The 19,654-nt window shown below is 47.3% G+C and overlaps 1 protein-coding gene and 1 pseudogene across 1 annotated transcript in view; one reads left to right on the top strand and one right to left on the bottom strand.

Annotated features, from left to right (window-relative positions):
- The first annotated feature begins 304 nt into the window (after positions 1-304).
- The window catches only part of GAN (gigaxonin), a 53,244-nt gene continuing 33,894 nt past the window's right edge, over positions 305-19,654 (top strand). The window contains exon 1 of the mRNA XM_030298013.1: positions 305-594. Coding sequence (XP_030153873.1) covers positions 428-594 — 167 coding nt within the window. The 5' untranslated portion in view covers positions 305-427. The remainder of the gene's footprint in view (positions 595-19,654) is intronic.
- On the bottom strand, positions 4,976-6,436 carry LOC115503140 (annotated as a pseudogene).

Genomic DNA, 19,654 nt, shown 5'->3' with positions numbered 1-19,654 from the left:
GGCCCGGGGCTTAACCACAGAGTCCCAGCCTGCCCGCACACCCTCCACCGCAGCAGCTACAGCTCCCGGCGAACAACAGCCCCTGGCTGCGCGGGGACCGCTACCAGCTAGGCCAGCGGAGGAACGAGGCTTCTGATTGGCTGCCTCCGGCGACTACTGGCGAGAGGGAGGGACCGAGGGCGCGGGGGCGTCGCGGAGAAATGACGCAACGCCGCGGCTCCTTAAAGGCGCCAGTCCCTAGCGCCGCGGATGGCGCAGGCGCGTTCCGGGGACTCCCGCTTCTTCTCCGAGCGCTGAGAGCCGGGCCGGACGGGCGCGCGCGCGCGCGGACTGTGCAGACAGGGCGCGCGCCGGACGCGGGCAGCTCGAGGGGTCCCGCGGGGCGGCTGGGGCAGCTGGACCGGACGGCTGACAAGCGGGCGCCGCGATGGCAGAGGGCAGCGCCGTGTCCGATCCTCAGCATGCCGCGCGTCTGCTGCGAGCGCTCAGCTCTTTCCGCGAGGAGTCCCGCTTCTGCGACGCGCACCTGGTCCTCGACGGGGAGGAGATCCCGGTGCAGAAGAACATCCTGGCGGCGGCCAGCCCGTACATCAGGTGAGGACCGGGCCGCGGCGGGCCGGGCGGGGCCGCGCTGCCCGGAGCCCGGGGGCGGGCCGGGCCGGGCGTGTCCCCGGAGCCCCTGGTCCCCGCCAGCCGCCCAGGTCCCCCCCACCCCCAGGCCGGCCACCGCCCGGCGCGCTGTCCCTGCCGGCGGACACCCTGCCGGGCCCCCCGGGACGGTCCCTTAGCTTCGGCCGCCCTCGAGCCGGGGCAGTGCTCCCTGGCGATCCCCGCGGAGCCGGGCCGCTGCCCTCCCGCCCTCCCTGCTCCGTTGCCCACCGCCCGGCGCTCGCCCGGGCCTCCGGGCCGCCGACGCCCCCGGCCGCCGTCCTGGGCCGGCCCGGGACCCGCACCCGCACCCGCGAGCAGGGCGGGGCCTCGCCGGGGCCCGGCCGGCGGAGCCCGGCTGAAGTTTGCCCGCCGCTCGCCTCCGGATCGCGCAGTGGGCCGGGCCGGCGCGGCGAAGCGAGCCGGGCGCGTCTCTCCCGAGGAGAAGCCAAACAAACACTTCCTCGCCGGCTGTGGGCGGAGGGGAAGCCCCGCGGGATCGTGTCCCTAGGATCAGCGATCGACCCCCCAAGGCCGAAGTTCTTGTCAGACGTGCCTTCTTACACTCCCAGTGGGCGCTGCATGTAAAAGGAGGGCTGTGCGTTATGGACACACGTTAAAATAAGCTGCAGCTAATTTTAGAGCTCTTACTGTAATTCTCAGGATGCGGTCACAACGGAGGATCGTGAGATTTTGAGAGACTCAGAGGGCATTCTAAAACTTCAGTGAAACAAAGCTTAACCTGATATACCAGCTCAACTAACCAGGTTAATTAATTAAAGGTTGATTAAGATAGTGCTTAACCAGGTATACCGGATCTTGCAGGGGACTGTCGTTTCCTAGAGCAACTTTCTTGCAAACTGGGTTGCTCTTTTAATAAAAGGGAGGGGGGAAAACGCTACAAGCTGAAGAAACTGTCCAGTAAGCTGGTTAAATATAGACTCATAGTAGAGAATGTCACTAGAATTGACAGGTCAGAAAAAGCAAAATGAAGTGTAAGGTATTCTTACTGCTTTGTCCCAGCAGAACTCAGCCCCCAAACTCCATTTTAACCTTTGCATTAGGAGATACCTGTGCTAATTCAGAAGCAGTCCAAGCGCTCTCCTAACCTCTGGCCGAGTTTTGTAAATCTCCCTGCACTCTTTGTGGATGTAAAGGTGGGATGGGGGTAGGGGGGAGTCTTTGTTAGTATGGAATTTGGATGGTCAGTGGGATGGACAGCGCCTAGCTGGCAGCTGAGAGGTTTGAGCAATCCGTATCAAACTGGAATCAGGAGGTCAGAGTGTTCCCTGTACCCAGAGGATTCCCTGTTTGGGGAAATGCTAAGGACGGTTACTTTAGATGCATTATTGTTGTAGTTCTCTAAGAGGCGTCCAGCAGGCTTTTAAGAAAATTGCAAATTGCCAGACACATGCTGTGTATCCCTTTCAGTGCCTGAGCTTTCTCCACACCACTTACCACTGTTAATATACTCACTTTGCCCGCCTTCCCCAACCACGCTGTAAGCTCCATGAGGCCAGGGAGTTTTCTTTTGTCCGTTTCTGTGTCCCTGGCAGCCAGAGAGAACGGCACATGTGTTGAATGAGTGATTACCTGCCTTTCTTCCCCAGCAGGTGGGCCATTACATGACTGGCTCGCTTATATTTCATTTCAGATGCCCAGTTATCCGTAACTGGGAAGAGCCCTGTGCCTGCTTTCCCAATCCGGCTACTCTTATAGCTGGGAGCTGTTGGCAGATGACTTAATCTCGGCTTCAGCTCACTAGTCTGATAAATGAAGGATAAAATGTGTCTTCGTCTCATTTAATCTTTGACCTGTGCAGGAGTATGTAATAGTGTTTGAACTCTCCAGGTCTGCACAAAGGTAGATTGCTGCTGTGTCTGCTGCATTAGAAAACGTGGGGGGTTGACTTGTCACGTGGTGGCAAATAATGAGAATATTTAGTAATGTGAAATGGTACTCATTAATAAAAGCAGTAATTTCTTTGTTAAATATTGCTAATCAAAGTGGCCAAGTGAAAGGGACTTCAGATCTTCGCTGCTCTAATTCTGCTACTTTCCAAATAAGGAAATGGGGTTCAGTGGGCCTTAGTGGTTTGTATTATGATGAAGTTGCTCGTTCTTAGTGGGTGAAGTCAGATTAGACTCCTGGTTAATGACACCTTGTCTCCTACCCATTTATGATACCAAGTTACAACATTACTCGTATTTAACTCTTCTTTATGCAACCTGTACTACTTATCAATTCACAATATGTTATCATTTAAATGTACTTTTACACACTATCTCATTCTGATTTTCATTTTTAACCATCTTGTTCAATGGATAGGACAGATATTTTTGACATTTTATAGATGAACCTGAATCAGTCAGTGTATGTTTTTGTCAGTGACTCTTTTAAGTTTATTTGGCTGTTGAAGTGGTGTTCTTGGGAGTATTTTAAGATGACCAGTCTCAGGGCCCCTGGGTGGCTCAGTGGGTTGAGCTTCCGACTTTGGCTCAGGTCATGATTTCAGGGTTCATGAGTTCAAGCCCCACATCGGGCTCGTTGCTGCCAGCGTGGAGCCTGCTTCGGATCCTCTGTCACCTTCTCTCTCTGCCTCTTCCCTGCTTGTGCACTCTCTCTCTCTCAAAAATAAATAAAAAACATTTAAAAAATGATCAATCTCAAAACTACTTACAAGTAATTTGATTTATCTGTATTACTACTTACAAATGAACTATTTAATAATTTTTGACATCAGTGATATCCAGCTTTCATAACGTATCTGTTTGTTTTTTTTTTTAAGTGTATTTATTTTGAGGGAGAGTGAGAGACAATGAGTAGGTGAGGGGCAGAGAAAGGAGAGAGAGAATCCCGAGTAGGCTCCATGCTGACAACACAGAGCCCTACGTGGGGCTAGACCTCATGAACTGTGAGATCATGACCTGAGCTGAAATCAAGAGTCCTCTGCTTAACCAGCTGAGCCACCCTGATGCCGCTATCATATATCTGTTTTGTTTGGAAGGAACTTTAAGTGTTTTTTTTAATGTGTATTTATTTTTGAGAGAGAGAGAGAGAGAGAGAGAGAGAGAGAGAGAATATGAATCTGAAGCAGGCTCCAGGCCCTGAGCTGTCAGCCCAGAGCTGGACTTGAACTCATGAACTGCAAGATCATGACCTAAGCCAAAGTCAGTGGCTTAGCCAACTGAGGCAGGTGCCCCATGTTTGGAAGGAACTTTAAAGAATCACGATGAAACAAAATAAGTTTGCATGTTCTGGTACTTGATGTTTCTGACTTTCCCTTTGGTTGAAGCTTAAGCATTTAGGTCTGTGATGTCATTAACATGTGGATTGGGTGTTGAAAGTTTAGTAGTCTGAGAAACTATAAATATTTGAGTTTTGTTTATATAATATCCTTAGGTAGCCTAGTTTAAGTAACTGTCTTAAGCAGTATAAAGTTGTATGATTTGGAAACAATGTTATATATTTTCTGCACTCCCAACAGAGGGAACCAGTTCAATTTTGTCAGAGTAGGAATTAAAGCAGCTCATCTGGCATACTTTCTACTTAATATAGAAAAGTCTTTTAACCTAACCTACTGGTTTAATCTTTTCCTGTGCTCCTTCTTTGGCTTAGCATTTATTTTTCCTCTGATAATCTTAGCTATCATACACTAGAAGGACTTTCAGTATAAGAGGGAAAAAAACATAAAACTCAGCTTTAGCAATAGAACCCGAATGTTAACCTGAAAAAAAGTTGGGTAGAGCATGTATGTATCATGCAGTGTTAGGATACAGATGCTACTGGAAGGCAGGCAGGACTTTCCATGGTCCATCGTTAAGCTCAGTAAGTGGGATGCTGCTTTCCCAGAATGCCCTCTTCCCAGCTCTTCCTCATTCTGATCCCTGAATGACATTTTCCCTTTGGTTTGTTGGAAAACTAAACCTAAATGTAGCTGACGACCTTTAAGGACGGCAACATTGAGTTCGTTGGTATAACGACCCACAGAATCTTTCCTTTCTCAGCAACCCTGAGACCTTCTGGGAAAGGTTCCCTGAGGCTTATAGGAAATTTCCCTTTCTCTTGAATATTGCAAAGTTTGCTTTGCTTCATGTCTGAGGCTCTTCTGGTTCTGGCACAATCCCATCGATCTGATACGAAGTTCAGACTCTTTTCCCTTGTGAGCTGTGGTGCTTTGGGAGTGATGTACGTGAAAAGGATTTGAAGATGAACTGCTGGGTGGTTCTGCAGGGACACATGCAGGTTCCTGTCCTCTGTTCACTTTTTTGGCAGGGGAGGTGCTATTTATTAATGAAAAATATTCCACATCCGTGATCCTTTAGAGTCAGAAGTTCTTTGAAACGATGCCATTGGCTTTGGCCAGTCAGAGGATGGAGTCATCTGACTCCCCCATCCCGTGAATGGCCCCACAGATAGCGTCGGTTTTAAACTGGCCGTTGAGCTTGCCTGTCACCTTGTCCACCTGGGCCACATTCACCTGGACGGACTCGTGGTCCCTGGCCCCGATGATGCAGTTGCTGGCAGAGCACTTCCACAGCACGGACAGGTGCACGAACTCGCCCACCTTGTTCTGCACGTCCAGGGCGCCTGCTTCCAGCACCAGGAACCCCCGGGAGCGTGGGTGCAGAAAAGCCTCTATTCACTTTTGAGAATTCATTTTGTTTTGGTTTGGTTTTTTTCCTGGGGATCTGTTGGAACCTTACTTTGTTTAGCATTCATCCTGGAGAGTAAAGGAAAGAAAGAGTCTCAAGATTTGTGGATCCCTCGATGAGTCAGCCAACAGTGAGAACAGCAGTATTTCTCCCTTGTGTTTTCAGGGAAAGCTGGTCTTTGGAGGGTGGAGTGGAGACACTGGGCCCAGAATCCAGATCATCTTTTTTTTTTTTTTCCCAAGTTTATTTGTTTATTTTGAGAGAGAGAAAGGAGAGAGCCTGTGAGCTGGGCAGGGGCAGAGAGAGAGAGGGAGAGGAGAGAATCTCAAGCAGGATCTGCACTGTCAGCACAGAGCCCTTTGCAGGGCTCAAACTCGTGAACCTTCAGATGATGGGTGACCTGAGCCGAAATCGAGAGTCAGACTCTTACCGGCCGAGCCCCCCAGGTGCCCCCATTCTAGGTCATCTTGGACAGCGTTTTTTTTTTTGGTTTGTTTTTTTGTTTTTGGCTTTGTGTGTATATGTTGTGGGGAGGGGGTCTGCTTCTGTTCTTAGAGCTTTATTGTATCATTTAAAGTTTTTTTGTGCGTGTTGACATTAAAGCATTTCTTCTGCCCAGTCATACAGGATTTGGTTGGGTGTTCTGCTGTGTAAACCCAGCCCCGTAGAGCTGTTTTGTAACAAGCATTTATTTTCTGCCGTTCCCTCTGGACATGTTCCAAGGCCTGATTATCGATGAGCCTGTTTCGCCATTTAAATCCAAACTTTGACTCATAGATGATGCTGATGAACTACTTAAAGAGACCAGTACGATCTCTGTAGGAAGTGCAAGTTTCATGGCAGCATGGAGATTGTCACCATCCTGTCTTTGGGCATCTGGTACCCACCCTGTACCTGAGAGGCACTAACGTCCGTTCGTTTTGTCCACTGTGTGCACAGCACGCTGTTCGTGCCCACGTCCCTTTTCCCTTTTCTTTCACTTGTGCTTTGAGTTTGTAGTCACCTGCCTGCAGCTGCTCCTCGGTGACTGTCGTCTGTTAAGTTTCTTAGTGCCTAAGGGTTCAGCTAGAAGCTCCCGGTTCTGGAGCAGTCTTCAGCTCAATGACGACACCTGCCCCTTGCTGCACCTTCATGGCGACGGGAGCTGAGCTGGGCCTGAATATCTTTAATGGATCTGCACCTTGTTTGTTTTCATCCACCTGCTATACGCGTCCCAAACAGCCGCATCCCAAAGAAGATGAAATCTGCCCCAGAGGGCTTACAGTCACGTGCTGCAAAATGATTTCTTCTCCTCCTCTTCCTCCCTCTTCCCCTCCTTCTTCTTCCTCTTCCTCCTCCTCCTTTTTAGTATTTGCAACTGTGTTTGATTAAATCCTTTTCTTATGTGGGTTTTTCAGATCTGATATTAAAGTATGTTCTGTTTCAGAAGACCAAAGGAGCCTTTTCTCTGGCTTCTAAGGAAACTAAGCCCTTGAAATTGGAGCTCTAAGTTCAACACAGATTACTTATTTCAGCTTAAAGGTATTTATTTATTTATACGAGATGGCGGTCGCCACTGTTAGTAGCCACGAATGCTCTAATTCTGGAGAGGGTTTTGGAAGGTTTCGAATGAAGAAGCAAATCAATACAATTCTTGTTAGACTAGTGAGTCTGACATAAAGTGAAGTGTTGAATGTTTAGGCTTATTGTGGAACTTTCCTGAGGATTGTTATCTTGAGTAACAGTACATGTGATAGAAATAAAACGTAGCTCTAACGAACACTGATGGATAAGTCCTCATTGTTTTACCTTTGCCCTTTGACTTCTACCTCTTAGAGTTTGTATTAGCCTTCTTCAGTGTTCTTACAGTACTTTCTGTTAAATAGTTAGAGAGTCAAGCAAAGTGCTTTTCCATCAACTCTGTTTCTTAGGATGTAGATTTCGATAATACAGCCTAAGCGTCCAGATTACAAAGCCACTCTATCCATTGTTTAAACTGTTCATCAGTTTGTCTTATGATATCAAAGTGAGGCTTAAAATCTATTTATAATCCATCAAGAAAACATAATTAGGACAAATAAGGAGTCATTTGGCTTATGCGTACTGTAGGTTAGTCCCTGGGGGAGCCGCATGAGCCTTCGGCAGGAGACAAGTCTATCATTTTGTGTACTGAAGCTGTAATATAAATGAATAATTTGTAAGTGGGAATTCTAGGTTAAGGGTGGAGATGTGGAGGTGTGGGGTGTGACAAGTGGCAGACTGTGGTTACAGTTCGAGATCCTCCTGTGAGTTCTCTGTTGCCTAAGACGCAGTGAGTCCAAAGAAGGAAGGACATCAGAGGCTCAGGTGAACATGGCATCTGTAACTCTTCGGAGGGTCAAGGTCATGTGTCCATCTAAATGCCCTCCAATGCTCAGCCAGAGCTCTTGACGCCCGTGCTCAAAAGAGCAGAGAGTGAAGTCTCCTCTCTTGGTGTTTATTGCCAAAGAGTGACTTAGCTATAAAATGATGGTCTCATGTTTGCTGATTTCATTTCTCTGTGAGAATAAATTATAATATTTTTCCCTCATTCAGAGATACTAGAAAAGTAGAACACTTAGGGAAAATAAGATCTGGGTGTAATGTTGTTGGATGAAACAGCCTTCAAGCAATAAAGCTTTGAGAGGTAGCGTATATCAGAAATGGAAGAAGGAAGGGCCGGTTTTAAAAAATAGACTGTTGAGTAATGGGATGTGGGAAAAAAAAAAAAATGTCCTTCATTTTCCTTTGTAGAGTTAATGTGCTAATGGATATAGAACCTTAAATGTATACTTTGCTCACAGGTATTTTGTGATTCTTTCAACTATTGAGTATTTCTGTATCTTTTTTAGGAACAATTTGAAAGACCATTTTATGGTTGTGATTTTTTTTTTAATTTTTTTAACATTCATTTTTGAAAGGCAGAGAGAGACAGAGCGCGGACAGGGGAGGGGCAGAAAGAGAGGGAGACACAGAAACAGAAGCAGGCTCCAGGCTCGGAGCTATCAGCATAGAGCCTGACGCGGGGCTCGAACTCACGGACCGCGAGATCACGACCTGAGCCGAAGTCGGCCGCTTAACCGACTGAGCCCCCAGGCGCCCCTATGCTTGTGATTTTTATATTAGCCCGTAGAAATATCACGGGACATGATTTTGTAGGCACATTAACATACCGGTAACCAATTGCCTGGGCCTCTGAATAATTGTAAATTGTTTAGTAATACTAAGCTCAAAATATCTTCAGGCTTTTGTCACTTAAATTGTACCTGTCAGTCCTTGACTTGGAGGAAACCTCCCTTTTAGGAAGGTGAGGTGAGTGTGAGCCTCTTCTGACACAGTGGAGCACATTCACTGGGCGTAGCCAGAAGTTTGAGGAAAGTGGCCCTGTGCAGAGCCGAGAGAGTCCTTAGATCCTGGGTTTCCCTTCTCTCCTTGCCATCGCCCACTTCTTTTTTTTTTTTTTTTTTAATGTTTATTTATTTTTGAGAGAGAGAGGGAAAGAGACAGAACGTGAGCGGGGGAGGAGCAGAGAGAGAGGGAGACACAGAATCCCAAGCAGGCTCCAGTTCTGAGCTGCCGGCACAGAGCCCGACGCAGGGCTCGAACTCACGAGCCGTGAAATCATGACCTGAGGCGAAGTCGGACGCTCAACCGACCGAGACACCCAGGCGCCCCTGCCATAGCCCAGTTCTGCTTTGGGATGGAATTAGAGGCCAGTAGGCTCCGTGTCTGTCCAGTCTTCCATTTCCTTAGTGAAAGGAAGAGTTTCCCGCCAACACCCGGTTTTCTTCCTACACCACAGCTAGTGTGTGCAGTTTAGACCTACCCAAGCAGATATGGGACACTTCGGGTGTGGTTGGTTGGTTAATTGGCTGTTTGTTTGTTTGCTTGCTTGTTTGTTTACCTGCCTGGCCCCTTTTAAGTACTGGTAGCACTGCCTTGTGTGAACAGCTTTGTTACCTGCGTGAAAATGGAAATACCTGTGGTTGGCAGGGAGGGAATAAAATTCTAGTTTTTATCACCTCCTGCAGTTGGAGGTGGGGGGTGGAGGGGGCAGGAACAAAGTAGATGCTTTTTATTTCCTTTCTCTTCCATCGTCTCTGCTGTTGGTAGGAACGTGAATTATGAAAATATGCACCACTGTCACAGCTGTTGTTACATTATTTAGAAATGTCATCACTGCCTTAACCCATACGTTTGTACGATTGTGCTGACCCGTAGTAAACTACAGTTCAAGAATTAACTCTGTCCTGGAGCACCTGGGTGGCTCAGTCAGTTGAGTGTCCGACTCTTGATTTTGGCTCAGGTCATGATCTCATGGTTCGTGGGATCAAGCCCCACATTGGGCTTTGCGCTGACATTGCAGAGTCTGCTTGGGATTCGTTTTCTCTCTCTCTCTCGCTCTCCCTCTCAAAATAAATAAATAAAACACTAAAAATATTTAACACTGCCCTTTTTTCCAAAGAAGACATATATATGGCCAACAGACACATGAAAAGATGCTCAACCTCACTAATAAGGGAAATGCAAATCAGAACCACAATGAGCTATCACCTCATACCTGTTAGAAGGGGTCAAACCAAAGAGACAAGAAAGAACAGGTGTTGGCAAGGATGTGGAGAAGGAGCCCTTGTACACTGTCGCTGGGAATGTAAATTGGTAGGTCACTGTGGAAAACGGTGTGGAGGTTCCTCAAAAAAATTAAAAATACAAAGACCACGTGATCCGATAATTACACAATCGAATGTTTATCCAAAGAAAACGAAAACACGAATTTGAAAGATACATGCACCCCTACATCTATGGCGGCATTGTTTACAATAGCCAAGGTATGGAAGTAGCCTCAGTGTCCGTCACTTAGATGACTAGATATGGAAGATGTGGTGTGCATACACAACAGAGCATTATGCAGCCATAAAAAGGGATGAGATCCTGCCATTTGAGACAACATGGATGGACCTAGAAGGTATTGTGCCCAGTGAAATAAGTCAGACTGAGAAAGGCAAATACCATGTGGTTTCACTCCTAAGTGAAATCTGAAAACAAAAGAAAAAATAAAACCCAAAAAGCAAAATAGCATACGTATAAATACAGAGAAAAATCCTGATGGTGGCCGGAAGGGCAGGGGGATAGGAGGTTGGGCAAAATGAGTTAGGAGGATACAGGTCTCTAGTTATGGAACGAGGAAGTCACGGGTATAAAAGGCACAGCACTAGGAATATAGGCAGTGATATTGTAACCGCGACGTATGGGGACAGAAGGGAGCCACGCCTGTGGTGAGCATAGCGTTGTGTACAAATCTGTTGAATCGCTGTGTTGTACACCTGAAACTGATGTCACATTGAATGGCCCCTATACGCAACTAAAAAAGAAAAGAAATTCCATTTTCAAAAAGTCAGCATTTGTCTCAAAGTACTGAAATGTACGGTTTATTGACTCATCCCAGCAAGAGTTGGCAGTAAAGGGACCTTATATCATTAGTGTTAACTGTTCAGAGACTTGATTATGGGTTTAGCCATTTGTTCCCAAACACACAAGAAGAGACTCAGTGACAGCTAGGTGCTGGGGAGACTCTGGGGCCAGGCGATAGACAGGGAGCTCACGTTTCACTAGTGGACAGAGTCCTGCACCTCCCGGGGCTTTGTTTTCTTTCTTGCGTGCTGGCTGCTATTTGAGTGCATCCCCCATCAACGGCGTCAAAACTGAGACACCTCCCGTGGACACCTAAGTCACTCAATTGATTTTTGCTACCTCTCTGGGGCTAGTAAAGGAAATGAACATAGAGCCAAAGACTTTTCAACTTATTTTTGACGTTCACTTAAATTTTCAGTGCTGCGTATCCGAATGTTGTGCAGTAGTAGCAATTTCAGGAACGGGGACAGAATAGACTGTCTTTATTTTTAGAGTAGATCATTCTGAAAGTCTGCTGCAAAAGTAGATTCATTTATTATTTCAAAGAACTTCTGGTTTTATTTTTATGTGTGTTTATTTGAGAGAGAGAGAGACAGAGTGTGAGCAGGGGAGGGGCAGAGAGAGAGGGAGACACCGAATCTGAAGCAGGCTCCAGGCTCTGAGCTGTCAGCACAGAGCCCGACGCGGGGCTTGAACCCACGAACTGTGAGATCTTGACCTGAGCTGAAGTTGGACGCTTAACTGACTGAGCCACCCGAGGTGCTCTTCCAAAAGTATATTTAAAATGGCCCATCTGATCGTTCACTACTGCAATTAAGAGACCCCAATTAATCTCATTTACAGAAACACTTATCTTTTTTTTCTTTACTGTTTATTTTTGAGAGACAGAGCGTGAGTCGGGGAGGTTTGGAGAGAGAGGGAGACACAGATATGAAGCAGGCTCCAGGCTCCGAGCTGTCAGCACAGAGCCTGACGCGGGGCTCGAACCCACGAACTGTGAGATCATGACCTGAGCCGAAGTCGGATGCTCAACCTGCTGAACTACCCAGGCACCCTAACAACTATCTTTAAGTAGAGAACTTGGATTCTTGGTCAAGTTTCCCTAATATGCTTTTTCATTCACTAAACCTCCTGAGCATTTTTGTGCAGCACAGCTGTGTCCTGGGCACATAGGGCTCCAGGGCCCATGGAGCCCGTCAGAGGAGGCAGACAAGAAGTCTGGATGTGGTCGCTGCTACCGTGTGGTTGGAGGGACCTCTGCTCTGCGGGTCTGAAGGTGCAGGAGGAGGGGGAGGATCTGATGGGAGCACGGTTGGGCTGGGGAGTAGGGCAGGGATAATGCGGGGGGCACAGAAAACGGCAGTGCTGTGGTCCAGGGACAAGAACAGGCTGGCACCCGAGACTGGGGAGCAAAAGGACACCATCGTGCCAAGACGGTGAGTGGCGGGTAGAATGGCTCGAGACAAGATTCAGGGAGCGGGCAGGGCCTTGTCGTTCTGGATTGGCGCTCGCCCTGCGCTCCAGTATGATTAAACTTCCCCTGTAGCGTTTCCCGGAGTTATCGAGTATGTCCTGAAGAGCTGACTGGGGAGGGGGTCGGGTGCAGGAGAGGGACCCCGTATAATCATCCCACGCAGTGTAGTCCACGTGAGAGTTGAGGTTTTATTTTAAGGGTTGTGGGCAGACATTGAGGGGCGTTAAGAAGGAGACGTTAAGAAGGAGAAGATGAAGTCTTATTTAGGAGGGTGCTGCAGTTGTGGGGACGGGAAATAAGGAGGGTAGCAGTAGGACTTGTCGGTGAGAAAATGGAAAGGGCAAGGAGATACCGGTAAACCCTGCTTATCACTTACTGCCAGCGTTCAGTGAGGGGTAGTTTTAAAAGATTCCGTAAAGCGCAGAACCTGTTGTCAAAGTTTACAGCTCAGTTGTACACCGTTGTCCTTAGTTACAGGACGGAAGCTATTTTAGCCGTACGAGTAGCTGTGCTCTGAATGTGCTCCCCTTTAAGAAGGTGCCTTGGTTGTTGTGTGTCCACGGGACCGGGAAGGGACTGGTGTTGCCGGCTGATGTGGGTAGCCCACCACGGCAGCGTCCTGGGCACCGGGCAGTGGCCGGTGTCCAGAATTCGGGAAGAAAGCAGCCCGTCGCTCCCGGGATGTGGGAACCAAGGACGAGGGTGGCAGAGGAGATAGTAGGTTTTTTGAGCCTGGCTGCTTCAGCAAAGTGGGGAACGCGGCATTGTTTTTGTGTTGAATGTGGAATAACGGTGCTGAGTACACATCTCAATTACACTCTCCTGGGTCTTGGAAATTCTACAAGTGCCTCACAGATCCGTGCGTATGTGTGTCTCTGCTTGCACGCGTTTCTCGTCTCTGCCTTTCTCGACCTCCTCTTCTCCGGCAGATACATTTGTATTCATCCTTCAGGGCCTGTTTCCAGTATCCCTTCCGTTGTAACGTTTTCCCGACTCTGCCAAATAATCACTCCCTCCTCCAGGCTCCCTTACTGTGTTGCATGTGCCTTCAGCGCTGTCTGTCTTTCATTCCGTGGGGAGAAAGAGAACAGACAGGTGGGCTGGGTACTTTCAAAGCCCTCGTCTTTGTCTCTCGGGCCAGAGGCACTAAGTCCGTTACTGAAACCTCGTCCACGGGAGAGTTGAGTTGACTGCTGTCTGTAAGTACCGCCGAAGACGTGGAAGATGAGAGGTCAGGACGCTGGACACACTGCTTCTGGACAGCGTTCCACTTTTTGCCGTAACATTTTACCGAATAGCTGACTATGTACTGGAGATGGGGGAGAGGGGCAGAATAAACTGTCCTGCAGCAGAGGTCACTACAAAAGAGTCTTTAATTTGCCCTGTTTGAGATGCACAGTCAACCCAACAGGCCATTTCTGGTGCCAAGAAGCCTGGGAGAAGAAGGGACCAGATTCTTTCTTCCAGAGGAGCAGCTCCAGTGAGAGACCTTTTGTTACGGCGGGACCAAAGAATTAATCGAGAAGCATTCATTCCCTTGACAACATTTTGGAAGGCACTTTCAGCTCTAAGTTGTTTCGAGAAGTCTGTAACAGTAAATTGTAAATTACAGAGGCGCCAGAAGCAAGAGGGCAGCTCGAAGCTGCTGGAGAGAAGTGCAGCCCAGCCTTTCTTAAAGGGACTGTGTTGGAGGCTGTGTTTTTGTTTTTGTTTTTCCCTACCGCCACCATCTCCTTTTTTAAAAAGAAAAAAACAAAAAAGACAGAAACAAAAAAACCCCCATTTCCTAGCCTTCACTTAATGCTTTGGTTTGAAATGCCTTAAAAGGATGAATACAGAGACAATAGTAAATGCATATCAATTCTTACTTTTCCTTTGAACGTTTTCAGTTCTAGCTCCTCTGCCTTTGAAATGGCATACAGCGTCCTTCTAACTCTGCGCGTTGGGAAAGAGAACGGAAGGTGGGTAGACACTTGGAAGGGAAGGTCCGTTTGTACCCCGTGGCAGAAGAGACCCAGAGGAGCCAGTTCTCAGTCAGCGCTGTGAGAAGCGCCCCCAAATGACAGGGCTGGCGCTGGACGTGACCACGGTGCGTGGGGTCCTCACGGGCACAGAAGGCGCCTCTCTCAAATAGCCTCTGAAAATGCATCCCGGGTAGAAAATCTGAAACTGTCTGACAGGTCGTGGCATGAATGTCTTTGTTTTATGCGCGTTTCCGAAAGGTCAGGGTGTGACCAGGACGAGGGCTCCGACTTGTTTCATTCTAGAGGAATTTTTTGCTTCACAAGTTGCTGCATCATGATCCTGCCTTTGAACTCGTCTTAAAATTTTAACGTGCTTTTTCAAACCTTGTCTTCTAAGAGGTGACTTTTATTGACTGCTTTACTTGTAAAATTACAAGAACCAGATTTAAATTTTAAGAATCTTTTTTTTTTACACGCACACACACACAAAAATCATGGAAAATCACATGAGAATTACTTATGTCACCCTGAATTCTGGTTGTGAACAGGGTAGTTAATTGTTGTCGTAAGCCAAGTGGGCCTATCACTTAGGATTCATCTTTCCCTGGAAGTCATTTTATAGCCCTCCTGTCTTACAGCTCAGTATAACGCCTGCCCGTAATCATCCTTGTAAATGGCCAGCTGTTACTACATCATATTGCTGTATGATGCAATTTGCTTCATCATTCCCCTTTGACATTTTAATTCCCAGTTCTTTTTTCTTCTGAATAGTGACTCTATAAACAAATTAGAAAAAAAAAAAAAAAAAAAGCTTTGGTGTTCTTTCTTCTTTGTACTTTTTGTAGGTGCATATAAACCCACTTTGGGGGCTGTGACCCCAGGATATCTGTTTCTGAAGATAGAAACCACCCAGGAAGATTGGATTATCACGTAAAGGCCCTGGCGTATCTGATGGGTTTTTTTCCCCCTCAGGTCCATCACGATGGCCTTGTCACTTTTGCAAGAGTTTTCTCAAAGTTACTGCTATTTTGCATATCTGTTAGACTGGAGTTTCAACTGTTGTGTGCTTACTCCTGTCAAAAAATATTTAGGGGCGCCTGGGTGGCTCAGTTGGTTAAGCATCCGACTCTCAGTTTTGGCTCAGGTCATTATCTTGCGGTTTCGTGAGTTCGAGCCCCACGCTGGGCTCTGCAGAGCCTGCTTGTGATTCTCTCTCTCCCTTCCTCTCCCTCTTTCCCTCCCTCTCCCTCTCCCTTTTTACCCCTCCCCCACTCACACTATCTCTGTTTCTCTCAAAATAAATAGATAAACTTAGCAAAAAACAATTTTTTAAAAAATATTTAGAGCAGGGGTTGGTAAAGGTTTTCTGTAAAGAATCAGAAACTTTTTAGGGGGCGCCTGGGTGGCTCAGTCAGCTGAGCGGCTGACTTTGGCTCCGGTCATGATCTCACGGTTTGTGAGTTTGAGTCCTGCATCGGACACCCTGCTGTCAGCACAGAGCCCACTTCGGATCCTCTGTCTCCCTCTCTCTCTGCCCCTTGCCTACTCATGCTCTCTCAAAAATAAAGTAAAAAATTTTTTAAAAAAGAGGTATTTCAGGCTTTTCGGGCCACCTCTGTCACGTATTCTTCTTTGTTTTTGTTTTAACAAACTTTGAAAAATATAAAAACCACTTGTAACTCAAAGGGCGTACAGAAACAGGCTGTAGGTTGTAGTTTTTGTTGACCATTGATCGTAGAGTATTAAATTTTTTAGACTTTGGACACGGAAACCCTAACTCTGATGATCATCTCTAAAGCTGTTTAGATCAGGTAATGATGATTTGCAAGCCAGCCTCACACCGAGCAGAGATGCACAGTCCAGGGTGATTCTCCCTGGCCCGCTGTCCCATCTTCTCTTTCTTCCAGGAGATCGTTGTGCTTGCATAGCTCTTCCTTCTGCAGTTCGTATTTTTTCCCTTCTCTTCTGGCTCCTTTGCCCCAGCGCAGAGACGTGCTCACGTCACTGCCACTCCTCACGCACAGGAGACGTGCAGATGTCCTGTGGATGCGTCTCTGCATCCTCTGCTACAGCCGCCTGGTCCTTCAAACAAGAGTCTCTCTTTATCTTGTCCGTGGTCTCCTCTCCTCTTTTTCCTTCCCTCTGTTCCTATCTTACCACTCCATGAAACTGTTCTTTTAAAATTGCGAAGGGGTACCTGGCTGGCTCAGTTGGTTAAGCGTCCAACTTCCTTTCAGGTCATGATCTCACGGGTCATGGGTTCAAGCCCCACCTTGGGCTCTGTCCTAACAGCTCAGAGCCTGGGGCCTGCTTCAGATTCTGTGTCTCCTTCTCTTTGTCCCTCCCCCACTCGTTTTTTCTCTCTCTCTCTCTCAAAAATAAATAAACGTAAACAAATTAAAACAACTAAAATTGCTAAAATAGAATTGCCAAATCTAGCGAAAACCTGGAAGTGTTTATCTGACTTGACCTGTCTGCTGTATGTATCACTCGTGGCCATTCTCTTGACACCTGGTCTCTCCAGGCTTCTGTGATGCCTCGTGTCCCTTTTCACCTGCAGTCGGCTTTGCTGGCTCCCCTCCCCATCTGCCCCTATACGTGATAAGGCGATGCGGCCCAGGTTTCTCTCCGCCCGTCTGCCCTCTCACGACATCATCTACTCCAGAGACGTCGCCTGCTCCTTGGCCTCTCTCCTGAGCACCCGGCCTCGACGGCCTGCTGCAGGGTCACCCTGCCCCCCAACCCTGGCAGGCTAGCTCCCCTCCCCCAGGTGGGTGGTCCTCCCTTCACTGGGAGAAACCGCGGGTCCTTGGGGATGCACCTCCCTCTCCCTCTGCACCTAGTGATGCCATGGCCCATCATTTTGACCTCTCAGATCTCTGCAGCCTGCCTCGCCTTCACCATCACTGCTGCTCATGTGCCAGCTGTTACTAATTCTGAATGGTGACAGAACTGGTCTGTCTGCCTCTGTGCTCGGTCCCCATCAATCTTCCACACTGCTGCTACCACAGTGATGCTTCTAGAATGTAATTAATTACATAATACTTAAAACCAATGTCTTCTGAGACGTGGTTGATTCAGGTACTGGAGCAGGAAAAATACTCCGTGAGCCTAGAGTATTTGTGCCAGAAAATAAGGAGGTGCTCTAAAGACCATAGAGCCAACGTGAAAGAACTCTGAGTGGCCAAAGCTGTGGCATTTTGAGCAAGGAAATGAATACCAGTAACACTGGAATAAAAGCCACAGAATAGAAGAAACATCCATGTATGTAGGCATGAGTGAATGAATGAGTGGATAAGTAAATAAATGGAGAGAGGAAATAGCTCTTACAGAAGAATTTACATTAATAAATGTGGGCAGAATAAGAGAATTGAAAATCATGGAGCACTTGGGTGGCTCAGTCGGTTAAGCGTCTGACTTCTGCTCAGGTCATCATCTCACGGTTTGAGCCCCACATCACGCTCTGTGCGGACAGCTCAGAGCCTGGAGCCTGCTTTGGATTCTGTCTCCCGTTCTCTCTCTGCCCCTCCCCCCCCGCCCCGCTCATTCTCTCTCTCTCTCTCTCTCTCTCTCAAAAGTAAATAAACATTAAAAATGTAAAAAAAAAAATAGAAAATCATCATTTGAACACCATGCTAATAATTGTTACAGGCAAGATCCACCAGTAGATACTAAAATTAGTGGGCAAGAGTTTGAGGAGAAAAGGATATTCGTATGTTCTCAATTATCCCTCTATTAGTTGGAATAATAACAAAGGGATAAATAGAGACTTTAACTTGAAACCCAGTAGACACCATCTTAGGCGAGTGGCCAAGGTTAATATCATACAGATTGACATCCTTATACGATGCACAGAAGGACATCACATCACATCTGAGGGGTTCCTGTGCAAAACACATAGCCTCAATCTAATCATAAGAAATTAAACCCAAGTCGAGGGACATTGTACAAAATAATTAACAAGTAGTCACCAAAGGGCCTTGAAAGATGGACTGGTACAGTTTGGAGACACAATCATAAACTGACGTTTGGAACCCTAGATTGCACCCAGAGAAAGGACATTACAGGGAAAACTGGTGAAATCCGAATAGAGTTCATAGTTTATGTAACAGTATTGTACCAATCTTTAGTTCTTAGTGTTGATAATTGTAGTAAGATTATTGAAACTATTAATATTAACAGAAGCTAGGTGAAGGGTATACAGGAACTCTATGATTAACTTTTATGTAAGTCTAACATTTTTTTTTATTTTTTTATTTTTTTTAATGTTTATTTATTTCTGAGACAGAGAGAGACAGAGCATGAGTGGGGGAGGGACCGAGAGAGAGGGAGACACAGAATCAGAAGTAGGCTCCAGTCTCTGAGCTGTCAGCACAGAGCCCAATGCGGGGCTCGAACTCACAAACTGGGAGATCATGACCTGAGCCGAAGTCGGTCACTCAACCAACTGAGCCCCCCAGGCACCCCAAGTCTAAAATTATTTTAAAATAAAAAGATTTGGGGCCCCTGGGTGGCTCAGTTGGTTGAGCATCGAACTCTTGGTTTCGGCTCAGGTCATGATCCCAGGCTCGTGAAATCAAGTCCCACGTCGGGCTCCTCACTGAGCGTGGAGCCTGCTTGGGATTCTCTCTCTCTCTGCCCCTCCCCACCATCAAAATAAACAAACATTAAAAATATACATCTAAAAGTGCTTTTAATAAAAATTAATAAAAGGTTTACAAAAACCTGACAACTCACATGCAGGTCCATTTCCCTCGAAGTGAAGTCCGCACTGTGTGTGTGTGTGTGTGTGTGTGTGTGTGTGTGTGTGTGTACACAGGTCCTCCAGGAGCTGGCTTGCTCCACCCATGCTGTGTTTCTCTTGCTCTGGCCTTGTTGAACTACTTGCACCTGTCGTTCCTTGAATGTACAATGCATATGTCATCGCGTCTCACGGCCCCCCTTCTCAGTGTAAAACACCCAGCTGAGGCCCAGTGCAGGTGTCACCTCCGTGAAGCCTTTTCTGACCCCTCTCCCCGGAGAGTTGACTTTTTGCCTCCCTTGTACTTAGCACGGCGCCTGCTCCACGGTATTTACAGTGTAGTATTACAGCGTCCCCTTGGTCTCCTCCTGCGTCACTCCTGTGACAGTTCCTCAGTCTTCCCTCAGCTTTCTTGGCCTTGGCGCTTTGGGTGGGTGCTCTTCAGTTATTTGGTAGACTGTCCCTCCCCTTAGGTTTGTTTGATTTCTTACAGTTAGATTCAGGGCATTGCATTTGTGACAGGAGTACCACAGGAGTGATGTGGCGTCCTTCTCCGTGCACCCAGTGAGGGCCCCCTAACGTTGGTTTGTCCTAACATTGCTAATGTTGGTTTGATCACGTGGTTAAAGATGGCGTCCCCTGGTTTAATCCACTGTTTCTGTGTAATTAATAAGTTAGTTAGGGGGCGATACTTTGAGATCATGGAAGTATCCCATGCCTCACCAACTTTCACTCGCTCACTTTCGTGTCCACTTGTGCCTTG

The sequence above is a fragment of the Lynx canadensis genome, chromosome E2, assembly GCF_007474595.2.
Source record: "Lynx canadensis isolate LIC74 chromosome E2, mLynCan4.pri.v2, whole genome shotgun sequence".
Classification (NCBI taxonomy): domain Eukaryota; kingdom Metazoa; phylum Chordata; class Mammalia; order Carnivora; family Felidae; genus Lynx; species Lynx canadensis.
This window is presented reverse-complemented; position numbering and strand designations above follow the sequence as displayed.